The sequence below is a fragment of the Ranitomeya variabilis genome, chromosome 1 (genome assembly GCF_051348905.1).
Source record: "Ranitomeya variabilis isolate aRanVar5 chromosome 1, aRanVar5.hap1, whole genome shotgun sequence".
Taxonomy (NCBI): domain Eukaryota; kingdom Metazoa; phylum Chordata; class Amphibia; order Anura; family Dendrobatidae; genus Ranitomeya; species Ranitomeya variabilis.
The window spans coordinates 224,041,053-224,056,036 of NC_135232.1; the positions used below are offsets into that span (position 1 = coordinate 224,041,053).

General features: G+C 44.2%; 1 protein-coding gene across 5 annotated transcripts in view; it reads left to right on the plus strand.

Moving 5' to 3' along the window:
• The window catches only part of LRRC43 (leucine rich repeat containing 43), a 107,834-nt gene extending 102,093 nt beyond the window's left edge, over positions 1-5,741 (plus strand). For 3 of the 5 annotated variants that reach the window (XM_077293134.1, XM_077293137.1, XM_077293136.1), the window contains one exon: positions 4,477-5,741. In XM_077293134.1, coding sequence (XP_077149249.1) covers positions 4,477-4,577 — 101 coding nt within the window. In that variant the 3' untranslated portion in view covers positions 4,578-5,741. Of the gene's footprint in view, positions 1-518; positions 551-4,476 lie in introns of those variants that run through there. The other 2 variants (XM_077293135.1, XM_077293138.1) reach the window with 2 other exon arrangements.
• The last annotated feature ends 9,243 nt before the right edge of the window (positions 5,742-14,984 follow it).

The window sequence follows — 14,984 nt, forward strand, 5'->3', positions numbered from 1 at the left end:
GCTGATATTTGTAGCCTGGGAAGGGGTTAATACCCATGGAGCTTCCCAGGCTATGAATCTCAGCCCGCAGCTGTATATTTAGCCTTTACTGGCTATTAAAATGGGAGGACCCCCCCCAAAAAAAATGATGTGGGGTCCCCCTATAATTTATAGCCAGAAAGGCTATGCATACAGCTGCAAGCTGATATTCATAGCCTAGAGAGGGACCATGGATATTGCCCCCCCCCCGCTACAAATACCAGCTCCCAGCCGCCCCAGAAATGGCGCATGTGTAAGATGTGCCAATTCCGGCACTTAGCCTCTCTCTTCCCACTGCCCTGTAGCAGTGGCATATGAGGTAATAAGGGGTTAATGTCATCTTTGTATTGTAAGGGGACATCAAGCCCGGTTAGTAATGGAGAGGCATCAATAAGACACCTATCCATTACTAATCCTATAGTAGTGAAAGAGTTAAAAAAAGACACAGCCAGAAAATCAGGGAGTATACTGTTGGTTTATTATTTTAATATTTTTTATAGGTGATTGATGGCTTCAGGGACTAGGTGATTGGTGAGTATATACTGTATGTTGTATTTACTGTCTGTACTGTATATGTGTGTGTATGTGTTTTTGTTTTTTTCTTACACTTGAACACAGTAGCCAGATGATGGGACTACTACTGTCCTATCATCCGACTACCTGTCACTGTAGCAGGCATAGCCGGATGGGACTAGTAGTCCCATCGGACGATGCCTGCCTACATACAGACCTGCACACACACAGCCCCGCACACACAGTCCCACATAGCCCTGCGATCCCTGCACAGCCCCGCACATAGACACACACACAGCCCCGCAGACCCCTGCACACAGACAGACACACACACAGCCCCACAGACACACACAAACACCCGCAACACAGACATGCACATCTTTTCCGCACACACACAATCTCTGCCCACACACTCTTCCCCCTCCCGATCTGCAGCGTTTCTCGCATGCAACTTCGCAGCAAAACCGCAGATTCTGCGGTTTTGCTGAAGATTTGACTGAATCAATGGAAGTCAATGGGTGCAGAAACGCTGCAGATCTGCAAAAAGAATTGACATGGTCCTATTTTGAATGTGCTGCGTTTTCAGTGTGGAATTTTCTGCACTATTAGCACAGCATTTTTTCCCCCCCATTGATTTACATTGTACTGTAAATCACTTGCGGATCTGCAGCGTTTCTGTGTGGAAAAAACGCTTCAGATTCGCAGGAAATCTGCAACGTGTGCACATACCCTAATTGCTGACCAATGACTTTCCAGATGAGCTCAATGGGAGACAATTTTGGACATTCTGCAGGCCATGGTAATGAATGGTAATGAAAATATAGCATGTATTTATGCATGTAAATACAGAATATACAGGAAGGGGGGATACAAATATACGAAAAAAAAGTGGGTATACCTGGATAAAAAATCTAGTATAGTCTACTGCACTGTTCTATCCATACAGGGAGTCAAATAAATCACAAGTGGAATGTAGAAATAATATATATATAAAGTACAAGTAATATACCATGTAGTTTTAGATGTACATCTTGATCTTGTTCAATGAATCCAAATGTTAGGTCCAATCATACCACAAAAATGGCATAGGGTAAATCACATATCCATACAAGTAGTATATAAATGTAGCTATCTGTAATAATAGGCTCATATGTTAAGCCCATGTACTTCAATAATACTTTATAATAGAATTGGACCAAGGTATGACAGATGAACATCCAAGCTATACATAAATGGACATAAAGGTAATGATACCAGCAGTGCAGAGAGCCAGTAAACCATCTCACCAGACATGCGTTTCACTTTGGAAAGTTTCATCCAGGGGTTAAGTTGCGTGTAGGCACCCGTTAAATGGCCCCATTAGGGCTTCTATCCGAACTTCCCATTAAACGGGATTCGGACATATGCGGCGACTGGGCCAAAGGCTATAATGGTGCTGACAGGGCGGAATTGCACTCTGCCATGCATCACTTTTGGGCGTATACACCTACTGGAGGCAGAGACCTAGGTCCAGTCTACTATGTCTGGGTGTCTGCCTCCAGTAGGCGCATACACCCAAAAATTATGCATGGCAGAGTGCACTTTCGCTTTATTGGCACTATTATAGTCTGTGGCCCTGTTGGCGCATATGTTCGAATCCCGTTGCGAGGGGGTTAGGACAAAAGCCCCAATGGGGCCACTGATCAGGTGCCTAAAGGCAATGTGAATGCACACTAATTCAATGCTCCTTGTTAGGGCAAGCATACAATTAACGAAAGTTTGCCTTTAAATAACTTAATTTGTATACCCTTGAAGAAAGAAAGGAAATATTGTGGGGTGGGGAGGGTGATCAAAACCTTGAAATATCCTAAACTTTTAAATAAAATTAAGGAAGGAAGTGCTCTTAAAAAAGAAACTAAAGATATGATACTGGGGGCACAATCTCAAATTGGTAAGGGGAAGTTCAGATGCAATTTCTGTAATATAATGTGCATACAGAAATGCTTGGAATAAACTTTTGCACATGTGGTTAGAAAAAAAAGTGAATTTAAACATGGGCTAAATATATATCTATCCTATTATAAAACAAAAAGGAAATAACGCAGGGAAAATAGATGGGTCATGCTGTCTTTCTTCATTTCAAATGTTCGATGTTTCTATCTGTATCAAATTATCGTCAGAAATCCAAGTGTCAGGGTTGAATTTCTGCCACCGAAATATACTGGTTCTTGAAGCACAACTCCGGCGTTTTTTTAAAATTTTACTGCCGGAGTGGTATCTTTATTGTAAGTTCCCTGCCCCTAGTAATATACCGTATTTTGCGGATTAGACGCACCGGACCGTTAGACATTTGGAAAGTAGGAAAAAACTGTTTTTAATAAAATGGCGGTGCGTCTGATTGACTGATTTGACGGTAGCTTACTCCGTTCCAGGCTTTCAGAAATGTTGGGAGTCCCCACATTTTCGCTGTGGTGGACTTTGTGAAAATGGCCGCCGTTGGTGGTCCATGCACAGAATGAAATCTTGGGAGCAGAAATTATCTGAAAACCTGAAGCCCGCTGCAGCCTTGCACCGCTGAATACTCCCACCATCCAGCTCAGGGCCTGCAGCATCGCCCTGCTCCTGCCACCGCTGCCAGCTTCTACCTGAGTGATTGGCTTATATATTACAAATCTGTCAGAGTTTCTCTTTAATTGTGATGGCTCTCGGGGTTGCACACAGATCTACAATGTTGAAAGGGGACCAAGTGTCTACAGTTTCAGGGAGGGCAGAGACAACATGCTATAGATAAGGATAAAAGCTCTTGAATATAATATAAAGGCAGAATAGAAGCTGTGCTGATTTGAGCTAATGCACACAAAACAACCTGGCTACACACAGACCTCAAATCCAGATTGTATTACTGGGAGATTCCAATGGTACAAAAATCTGGAACTTGATGGGGCTGCAGGCTGCACATTAGGGGGTCCGAAGTGAATAAAGAACGAAGACTGCAGACTGAAAATGTATTAAATAAGGATAAACACAAACATGTAAAAATATTTTTTTTATATCAAAGCTGCTAATGGCCAGCAAGTGGCTTTCAAGCTACTTCTATAATAATAGATATTGGCAGAAACATTACTTTGTAGTATTTTATCTGCAGAAATGGTGCTGATTTTATTAGATGTGCTATTATTAAAGAAAAAGCACACAGACATATAGAATGCTAAATTCACATATAATGTATTCGCCTTGTAGCATATAATTTAAATATATCCCTCCGAACAAAATGTTAGTATTATAATTTAGGCTCACTCAAACATCAGTGACTTCTTGTATATAAAAATACAGTCCAATTTATATCAGTGTTTTGGATTAGAATTTCATCAGTGTTCGGCCAGTGTGTCCGTTTTTACCATCAATATTTCATCAGTTTTTTTTGCATACAAAAAAATGCTGGAGGTTTCTCAAGCAAAGAAGCCAGAAATACGGACAGCACTAGGATGTGGCATCAATGTGCTGTCTGAGTTCTTCACCGAACCCATAGACTTGAATGGGTGAGTTTGGCCAACAAGGTAGAAAAGAGACAACTTTTATTTTTTGCGGGATATTTGGTCTACAAAAACATGGACATTTGAGCAGCCTGCAGCCACATAGATTATAATGTGTTCTGAGAAAACCAAGGCTATAGAAGATGTTCATGAAACACGGACCTCTGAATGAAACCTTTCATGCATTTAATAATGTCATAATTTTACCCTTAATATTTTGTGAACGTTTCTGAATTCTTTCTCCCAATTTATTGCATTTGTAAATCTTTACCCATAGTCCTCATATAATAGTAAAAAGAAGAAATGTAATGTCAGATTATATCTGCTTAACTATTTTTGACCACCTTGGCTTCAGTTGCTCAATATTTGGATCCCATTACCATGTGTTATGTTGTTGTTACGCTTCATCTTGTTTTCTTTTTGTGTTAAACAGGGAAAGAAAAACGAAAAGATGCTGAAATAAAACCAAGAGAAGAGTCCCCACCCCCGACTGTCGCACTAGCTGTAGAGATTTCCGTCCAGCTCATGTGCTAAGAGATGTTTGCCGTCTCCCGGCAATGTGGCTACGGACAACAGATGCTTATTTACCGTGGCACAGCTCCTATGTTAATACATTTCAGTTGCATGATGTGCACAAAAGTCAACAAGTCTGTACTGTTTCTTACTCTCGAAACCACATACTGTGCCATACAGTGATCGTAGATTTGTGTCACAACAATTTTATTTTTTTGCTTTATTTTTTGATTCAACTACTGATCCTTAATGTTTCTAGTTTGGAAGGCAAACAAAGAAATATGGTCAAACACATAACCGGTCATATGAGCTACCAAAATACATATTGCTAGTTGTTTTGGAAAAATATCCCCTTATTCATTGAATTGGGTTGGATTCACTGTGCAATCAACAGATATGTAGCCGGAGCACAGGGGCTCAGAGGGAAGGGGGCCAATGACAACTATGAATGGGGCACCTGAACTGTGTGCCACATAATGTCCATGGCCATGGAAAGTAACCTGAAGATTGACAAGCAGGTAGAATGGGGCAGAGCTTAGCACGCCGCTAGGGCTTCACCGTCGGCCAGAGCTTGGGAACTTATGAATGAAGTTTGTTGTTTATGAGCTCTGGAAATAATCCTAGTAGTGTGAGTGACTTGTTTATGATGTGGTTTGGACAGTAATAATTGTGCACATGATATATGTGTTTGTGATTGCCTGATGGATATGTTTAAGATGTATCTTGTGCTTCTTAGGCATGTGTGCTGTGATTGTGAGGTGTGTATGATGTGTGCGCTGTGCTTGTGAGGTATGATGTGTGCGCTGTGCTTGTGAGGTGTGTATGATGTGTGCGCTGTGATTGTGAGGTGTGTATGATGTGTGTGCTGTGATTGTGTGACGTGTCTCATGAATGTGCTGTGCTTGTGTGATGCTTATGATCTGTGCCCATGTGTAGTGTTTGATATGTGCAGTGCACTATTCTCATGTGTGACATGTATGATGTATTTATCCTGGCTGTGCTTTATCGAATCTTTGTGCTGTGCTAGTGTGAAGTGTCTGATGTATATGCTTTTCTGTGATGTGTCTGATGCTGTGCTTGTGTGAAATACTCCCTTTAACCACACAGGGGGTTTTGTTTGTGTGTGTTATATAAGTGCTTTAATCTGTTTGTCTTATTTTTTTATTTAATAAATTTGCTCTATCTTATATATTCATTTATCTTTTTCTTTTGTATGATGTGTTCATGTGAAGTGTCTGATGTGCGGTCAGTGCTTGTGTATTGTCTGAAGGGCTTTCTTGCCTCTTGTGTCTTTCAGATATAAAAAGTCTATACACCCTGCTAAACAGACAGGTAGGAGTCTATCAGCATGGTACATCTAGAATTGGCAACGTTTGCCCACTCTTCTTTGCAGTAGTGCTCCAAATCTGTCAGATTGCGAGTGCGTCTCCTGTGTACAGCCCTCCATAAGTCAACCTACAGATTTTCAATTCGATTCAGGTCTGGGATCTGGCTGAGAAATGCCAAAACTGTGATCTTCTTTTGGCGAAGCCATTCTTTTGCTTATTTGGAGGAATGCTTAGGGTCGTTATGCTGAAAAGTAAAATTTCACTTCTTCATCAGTAGAGATGAGTGAATTTGACAGGGTCAGGACTTATTCGGCAAGCTATAGCGCTTACTGAATAAGCTGCAGATGGAACGCGGTTTCCTGGATCGCTCCGGCTAATCAGCTGTTCGGCTCCGCAGCAGCATGTGTCGCGGCTGTGTGACAGTCATGACACATGCATGGAGGGCCTGTTTGTTGGGCTCTCCATCCATGTGTTGTGACTGTCACACAGCCCCTACACATGCAGCTGCGGAGCCGAACAGCTGATCAGCCGGAGCGATCAAGGAAACCGCATTTCATCTACAGCTTATTCAGTAAGCGCTATAGCTTGCCGAATAAGCCCTGACTCAATCAAATTCTCTCATCTCTAACCCCTTTCTGACATCGGACGTACTATCCCATCTATGTGACCTGGGCCTGTCTGCCCATGGATGGGATAGTACGTCATAGCGATCGGCCGCGCACATGGGTGGTGTGCAGCCGATCGCGGCCGGGTGTCAGCTGATTCTCACGCAGCTTTCAGGAGCCGGCACAGGGGCTGACAGCCCCTCTGCCTTTGGATCGGAGACCCCGCGGCATGACGCGGGGTCCCGATCGCTGCCATGGAGACCTGATATCATCATGATGACATCCGGGTCTCCAGAGCTGAGAAAATTTTTGTCATGCGCAGTGCATGTCATGTACAGAAACTGCAGTGCTGAAAGCTTTATAGCATGCAGATCTGCATGTTATAGAAGGGATCAGCATGCAGTAAATGATTGTCCCATAGTGGGACACAGTGTAAAAGTTAGAATGAATTAAAAAAAATATATATATATTTAAAATAATAAAAAATAATAAAAAAAAATCCATATTTCTTCTATCAATAAATAAATATTTGAATGAAATAAAATCTGAACAATAAAAGTACACATATTTGGTATCACCGCATCCGTAATGACCCGCTCTATAAAACTGTCCCACTAGTTAACCGCTTTAGTGAACACCATAAAAAAAAACAAGTAAAAAAACAATGCTTTATCATCATACCACTGAACAAAAAGTGGAATAACACACGATCAAAAAGACAGATATAAATAAACATGGTACCGCTGAAAACGTCATCTTGTCCTGCAAAAAAAATAATTACTTACCGGTAATTGGATTTTCCAGATCCATGACGGCACCTAACGTGAGAGATGGTCCCAGCCCCCAGGAACAGGAAACCTGCATAGGAGATAAAAGATGGGGGCGGCACCTCTCTCCTCAGTTTGTTGACAGAGTATGTAAGGTAACCGCTTTGTTAGTTCATGTTTAATGTAATATTATATTTATCTGCATGGCTGCTACAAGGCGTAGTTATATTTCCCCATCAACTTTTATCATCTAGATATTTTTGTCTTATAATATATATATATATATATATATATATATATATATATATATATATATATATATATATATATATACACATTTTATATACATATATACTTTTTTTTTTCTTTAATATATGTATGTTTTTCCTTTTTTTTTTTTTTTGTGCAACACACAACCATCACCAAGATAAGGCGGGAATTAATACGATGCCGTCATGGATCTGGAAAATCAAATTACCGGTAAGTAATTATCATTTTTTCCCTTCCCCATGATGGCACCTAATGTGAGAGGAGAAAATAGAAGAAGACTCCTAGGGTGGGACAACAGCCGATAAGACTTTCCTCCCAAAGGCAAGACTTGAAAGCCCCAAGTTCAGCCTATAGTGGTGAAAGAAGGTAGAGGGTGAAGACCATACTGCCGCATTACAAATATTGTTCTATCGACGGATTTGCCCTTTCCACCCAGGATGTGGCGATAGCTCTTGTGGAGTTTGCTGTCACCCCTAGTGGAGGGCTCTGCCCTGCAGATGAGTAAGAGAGTGCAATAGCCATGTGGAGCCAGCGTGCAATAGTAGATTTTGTGTCTTTTTTACCCCTGTTTGCTCCCTGAAAGGAAACAAAAAGGGCTGAAGCCTGACGCCATAATTTTGTCACCTCCAGACAGGGCCGGCTCCAGGTTTTTGAGGGCCCCGGGCGAAAGAGTCTCAGTGGGCCCCCCCTTTAACACATACCACGATTCATGATCGCATATAACACAGCCATGTAGAATATAACACAGCCCACGTAGTATATAACACAGCCACATAGCATATAACACAGCCATGTAGTATATAACAGCCCACGTAGCATATAACACAGCCACATAGTATATAGCCCAACCCACATAGCATATAACAGCCCATATAGTATATAGCACAGCCACATATTATATAACACAGCCCACGTAGTATATAGAACAGCCATGTAGTATATAGCACAGCCCACGTAGTATATAACAGCCCACGTAGTATATAACACGGCCCACATAGTATATAGAACAGCCATGTAGTATATAGCACAGCCCACGTAGCATATAACAGCCCATATAGTATATAGTACAGCCACATATTATATAACACAGCCCACGTAGTATATAGAACAGCCATGTAGTATATAGCACAGCCCACATAGCATATAACAGCCCACGTAGTATATAACACGGCCCACGTAGTATATAGAACAGCCATGTAGTATATAGCACAGCCCTCCTCGACCTGTCGGCTGCCTTTGACACAGTGGACCATTCCCTATTATTACAGACCCTCTCATCTCTTGGCATCACAGACTTGGCCCTATCCTGGATCTCATCATACCTAACAGACCGGACATTCAGCGTCTCCCACTCACACACCACCTCCTCACCTCACCCCCTATCTGTCGGAGTCCCACAAGGTTCAGTCCTTGGGCCCCTGCTCTTCTCCATTTACACATTTGGCCTGGGACAGCTCATAGAATCTCATGGCTTTCAGTATCACCTCTGTGCTGATCACACACAGATCTACATCTCTGGACCAGATATCACCTCCCTAGTAACTAGAATCCCTCAATGTCTGTCCACTATTTCATCCATCTTCTCCGCTAGATTTCTGAAACTTAACATGGACAAAACAGAATTCATCATCTTTCCCCCATCTCACGCGACCCCCCCCCCCCCCAACGAACCTAACCATTACTGTAAATGGCTGCCCACTCTCCCCAGTCCCACAAGCTCGCTGCCTCGGGGTAATCCTTGACGCTGATCTCTCCTTCAAACCACATATCCAAGCCCTTTCCACTTCCTGCCGACTTCAACTCAAAAATATTTCACGAATCCGTTCATTCCTCAACCAAGAATCTGCAAAAACCCTAGTCCATGCCCTCATCATCTCTCGCCTTGACTACTGCAACCTCCTGCTCTGTGGCCTCCCCTCGAACACTCTCGCACCCCTCCAATCTATTCTAAACTCTGCTGCCTTGACTAATCCACCTGTCCCCCCCCCGCTATTCCTCGGCCTCTCCCCTCTGTCAATCCCTTCACTGGCTCCCCATTGCCCAGAGACTCCAGTACAAAACCCTAACTGTGACGTACAAAGCCATCCACAACCTGTCTCCTCCATACATCTGTGACCTCGTCTCCCGGTACTTACCTACACGCAACCTCCGATCCTCACAATATATCTCCTTCTCTACTCCCCTCTTATCTCCTCTTCCCACAATCGTATACAAGATTTCTCTCGTGTATCACCCCTACTCTGGAACCCTCTACCACAACACATCAGACTCTCGCCTACCATGGAAATCTTCAAAAAGAACCTGAAGACCCACCTCTTCCGACAAGCCTACAACCTGCAGTAACCACCGATCGACCAAAACGCTGCATGACCAGCTCTATCCTCACCTACTGTATTCTCACCCATCCCTTGTAGATTGTGAGCCTTCACGGGCAGGGTTCTCTCTCCTCCTGTACCAGTTATGACTTGTATTGTTTAAGATTATTGTACTTGTTTTTATTAGGTATACCCCTCCTCACATGTAAAGCGCCATGGAATAAATGGCGCTATAACAATAAATAATAATAATTATAATAATATAACAGCCCACGTAGTATATAACACGGCCCACGTAGTATATAGAACAGCCATGTGGTATATAGCACAGACATGTAGTATACAGCACAGCCCCCCTCCCCCCAAGAATGGCCCCATAGTCCAGTACTTACTGTTATAGTTACAAAAAAACCACTCCTCACCTCTCAACATGCCCGCGCTGCTCCCTGCTCTTGTCTCGGCGGCTGCCGCTGCGCACCCGCAGCAGCAGTGTCAGAGGCAGAGTGGGGAATGATGGGAGAGGGAGCGTCAGGTGACGCTCTCTCCTCCATCATTTGCTTTGAACTTTACCGGCAGACGCCGGTATAGTTCAATGCGGCGCTACCTCACAGGGGCCTCATAGCAGCTGAGTGATGTGCCGCTAGCTGAGGGCCCCTGGGGGAGCGGGGGCCCTAGGCACTGGCAGCTGCCTGCCCCTAATGCCGGCCCTGAATGGGCCCCCCTGTCTCGCCAGGGCCCCGGCACTTGCCCAGGTACGCCGGGTGCTGACGCCGGCCCTGCCTCCAGATATTGGATTAGGCAACGTCTGACATCAAGGCAATGAAAGATTTGTTCTCCCTGGGATTTTGGATTAGAGCAAAATGAGGGTAAAACTATCTCCTGGTCCCTATGGAATTTTGAATTGAACTTTGGTAAGAAGGCCGGGTCAGTTTTGATTATTACCCTGTCCTCCAGGATTGTAGTGTATGGAGGATCAATAGAGAGAGCCTGGATCTCGCTAATGCGACGGGCCGAAGTCAGGGCAACCAGGAGAACAGTTTTTAGGGTTAGAGATTTTTCTGATATGGAGTTAAAAGGCTCAAAAGGAGGAGAGGTTAAGGCCTGGAGCACTAAATTTAGATCCCAGGGAGCAACCTTTGGCCGAGGTTTAAATGGGCTGGTTGTGAAGGAGGCTCGGATGAACCTGTAAACCCAGGGGTGATCAGCCAATTTTTGATCAAATAAGGCACCAAGCGCTGAGACTTGCACCTTTAGGGTGCTGGTAGACAACTCCCGTTCCAGACCTTTTTGGAGGAACTCTAAGACTTCCCGTTTTGGGACTTTTTGGGTGGTGGTTGATAGGCAATGCCCTGAGAACTCTAGAAATTTTTCCCAGATTTTTTGGTATTTATTGGATGTAGTTTTTTTCCTGCTGGATAGCAGAGTAGAAATTAACGGAGCTGAGAAACCCTTAGCTAGTAGGAGTGCCCTCTCAAGTTCCAGGCAGTGAGATGTAGACTGTGTACTTGAGGATGGAACACTGGACCCTGGTGTAGTAGATTCGGCACATCTGGAAGGATCCATGGGTCCGATATGGACAAACGCCTGAGCCAGGTGAACCAGACCCTCTTTGGCCAGAAGGGTGTGATCAGTATTATTCGTGTCGCATCCTCCCAAATTTTTTTCAACACTGTTGGTATTAGCGGAATCGGGGGAAATGCGTAGGCCAGTTGGAACTTCCATTGGTGTAACAGCGCATCCACTCCTTCTGGGTTCTGTTGTGGATTCAGGGAATAGAACCTTTCTACCTTCCGGTTTTGTTTTGTGGCAAAGAGGTCTATCTGTTGGATACCCCAAAGGACACAGATTTCCCCCAAAATTTCCTGATTTAGAGACCATTCGTTCTGATGTAGTATATGCCTGCTCAAGAAGTCCGCAACAAGGTTGTTTGTTCCTTTCAGATGTGTACTTGTCAATGATAGGTGATTTTCTGCCCACAAAAAACAGTCTTTTGGTTTCTTCTAACAGAGATCTTGACCTTGTTCCTCCTTGACGATTTATGTAGGAGACTGCCGTGCTGTTGTCGGACAAAACCACTAGGTGTTTCCCTTTGATAATCTCTCCTGTCTGCAGAACTGCTACCCTTACTGCTGTTAGCTCCTTTAGGTTGGAGGATGCTAACTCCATCTGAGGATCCCATCTGCCTTGCAGAATCTGATCTTCCAAATGTGCTCCCCAGCCGAGAGGGCTCGCATCCGTGGTTAGCACCACTGGATTTTGAACTGACCATGGCACCCCGTTTTTTAAATTTTCTATTTTCAGCCACCAATCTAAAGAGTCCTGCACTTGCGGCCATAGAACGATCTTCCGGTTTAAATTGTGGGGACTTTTTGTTTGTTCGGTAAGTATTTGCCATTGTAGTTCCCTTGAATGCAATTGTGCCCACCGAACTGCTGGGATTGTGGCTGTCAACATCCCCAGAAGGGACATGGCTTCTCTTAACGAGATGGGCCGGCCTGGTTGAGTTTATCCTTTGTTTTATGGCATTGATTTTCCTGTCCGGAAGGATACAAATTTGCTCGGTTGAGTCCAGTTGAATTCCCAGGAATTCCTGTTTCTGGACTGGAAGCATTTTTTATTTTTTTAAATTGATCAACTACCCTAATTTGGACGATAGGTCCCGTATTTTTGAGACTGCCGTTACGCATTCTTCCTGGTTGTCTGCTACAATGAGAAAGTCGTCTAGATAGGGTATTAGTAAGATATTTTCCTTTCTTACTAATGATGCCATCTCTGAAATTATCTTTGTAAAGATTCTGGGAGCCACTGACACTCCGAAAGGGAGACATTGGTACTGTAGATGAGTAGGGATTTGATTTATTTCTACTACTAGTCTTAAGAATTGTTGATGCTCTACACAAATGGGAACATGATAATAGGCATCTGTGAGGTCTATTACTGCCATGTAACAGCCTGGATAAAGCAGTTTTGTTGTAGGTTTTTAACGTCTCCATTTTGAATTTTTCTATTTTGATATATTGATTTAGGGATTTTAGATTGAAAATTGCTCTTAGAGAACCATCCGGCTTTGGCGTGAGGAATAGGGTACTGTAAAACCCTTTCCCAATTTCTTGTGTTGGTACTTTTGTGAGAACTAGTTTTTCCCTGAGGAGATAGACTTCCCTTTCCAATGTTGCCTGATTTCTTTTTGCGACATGGGTGATTTTTACTCGATGAGGAGGGAGGGAGGTGAAGTTTAGACGTAGGCCTTCGGTCAAAAGGGATATTACCCACTGTGATGTTTGTAGTTTTTTCCATTGGCGGCCAAAATATCGAAGCCTCCCCCCCACCCGGATATCGGTGTCATTGCTGTTTGGGGTCTGATTTCTGAGGAGGCTTATTAAAGAGATATCCTCTTTCTCTTCTCTCACCCCAGGGCTTCCCACGTGTAGATTTATCCCCTGGCCGACCACGGCCTGTTTTTCCTGAACCCCAAAAGGAACGCCTGTTATCATTCCACCGCCGTCTTGAGAAGGGGGGAGGTGGGAAGTGTTTTTTCTTATCTGCAGCCTTCTCTAGAATTTCATCTAGTGCCTTTCCAAATAGATATTGACCCTCACAAGGGACTGCACACAATTTGACTTTAGACTGAAAGTCCGCTGACCAATTTTTAAGCCACAATGCCCTTCTACCAGAGTTGGAGAGGGCACATGCACGGGCAGAAAATCGCACTGAGTCAATGGCGGCATCTGCCAGGAAGCCTGCCGCATTTTGAAGTGAGGGTATTACCTCTAAGAGTCTCTACCTTGGACATTTGTCCCTTATTTGCTCACTCAATTCCTCTAACCACTTTATCGTGGCCCAAGCCGTACAAGTGGCGGCCACTCCTGTCTTAAATGCCCACGTCGATGCTTCCCATGCCGATTTTAAGAAGGCATCCGCCTTTTTATCATCAGGGTCTTTAAGAGCCCCCATGTCTTCGAAGGGAAGCGCTATGCCCTTGGAAGTGCTTGCAATTGCCGAGTCCAATTTAGGTGCTTTTTCCCACTTGTCACAGATTTCTTCCTCAAATGGATATTTGCGCTTAAGGGCCTGAGGAACTGACTTTTTATTTGTTTTTTTCCACTCTTTTTTAATTAAGTTTAACACATTTTCGTGAAAGGGAAAAACTCTGCGTTTTTTCACCTCTAAGTTGCTAAACATAGAATCTTGGGTTGTTCTATGTTCTTTTGGTGTTTCAACCCCCAATGTTGCTCTAACTAGCTTAAGTAGTTTCCCAACATCCTCAGATAGTACATAAGGCCGACCATACTCTTCATCTGAAGAGTCTAAATCGGAGTCATCATCAGGTGGCAATTCCCCTGGTTTGCCTTCTGATTCCACGTCAGAGGTTTGGGCAGGTTTAGGAGGTGGATTTTCGGGAGCTATGTAACCCATGCTGTTTCATTTGCTCCTTTACTGTGATTTTTACTTCATCCCTAACGATAGCTTTTATATTTTGGAGTAACGATGAAGACTCCTCGGCCACAGTCTGTTGTATACATAAGCGACAGATCCGTTTGTCATAAGTTTTAGGGAGAGCTTTATCCCAGAGTGCGCATACTTTGTTTTTCTGCTTGGCCGTAACCTTCCTCCCCTGCACAATATAATACAGAGATACTGTGTTAATGACATGTCATTTGCCTTACAAAGGCACTCACCCACCGAGTACCACGGGGGTCTGTGGAACGTCCACTGGTACCGGCGATTCCGCAGTCGGGTCAGCCATGTTGGAGAGGCTATTCGGCACTGCTGCTCATGCCTTGCCTCTTAATATAATACAGAGGAGATAGCGGTGTCCCTGAACTTCCTCCCTCCCGGGAGTGTCAGCACAGCGCTCTCCTCAGCATGTGACGTTACTTCCGGCTGAACCTGGAAGTACTCCCATTCACCCCAGCGCCAGCCTATTGATGGGGCACGCCTCTGCCACGGCCCAGCCTCCGGCCAGGAGCGGACACCAGGGAGCCCCCAGCGGGAAGGACGCCACCAATGCAGCGCCTGGTGAGAATTGCGGCTGTACACGCCGCCAGCTGCTCCTGCCGCGGGCCTCAGTCTCCGGACCGGCACCACCAGAGAGCGATCCCTCTGGGACGACACGCAGGTTCCCTGCAGGAACAAGAAACTA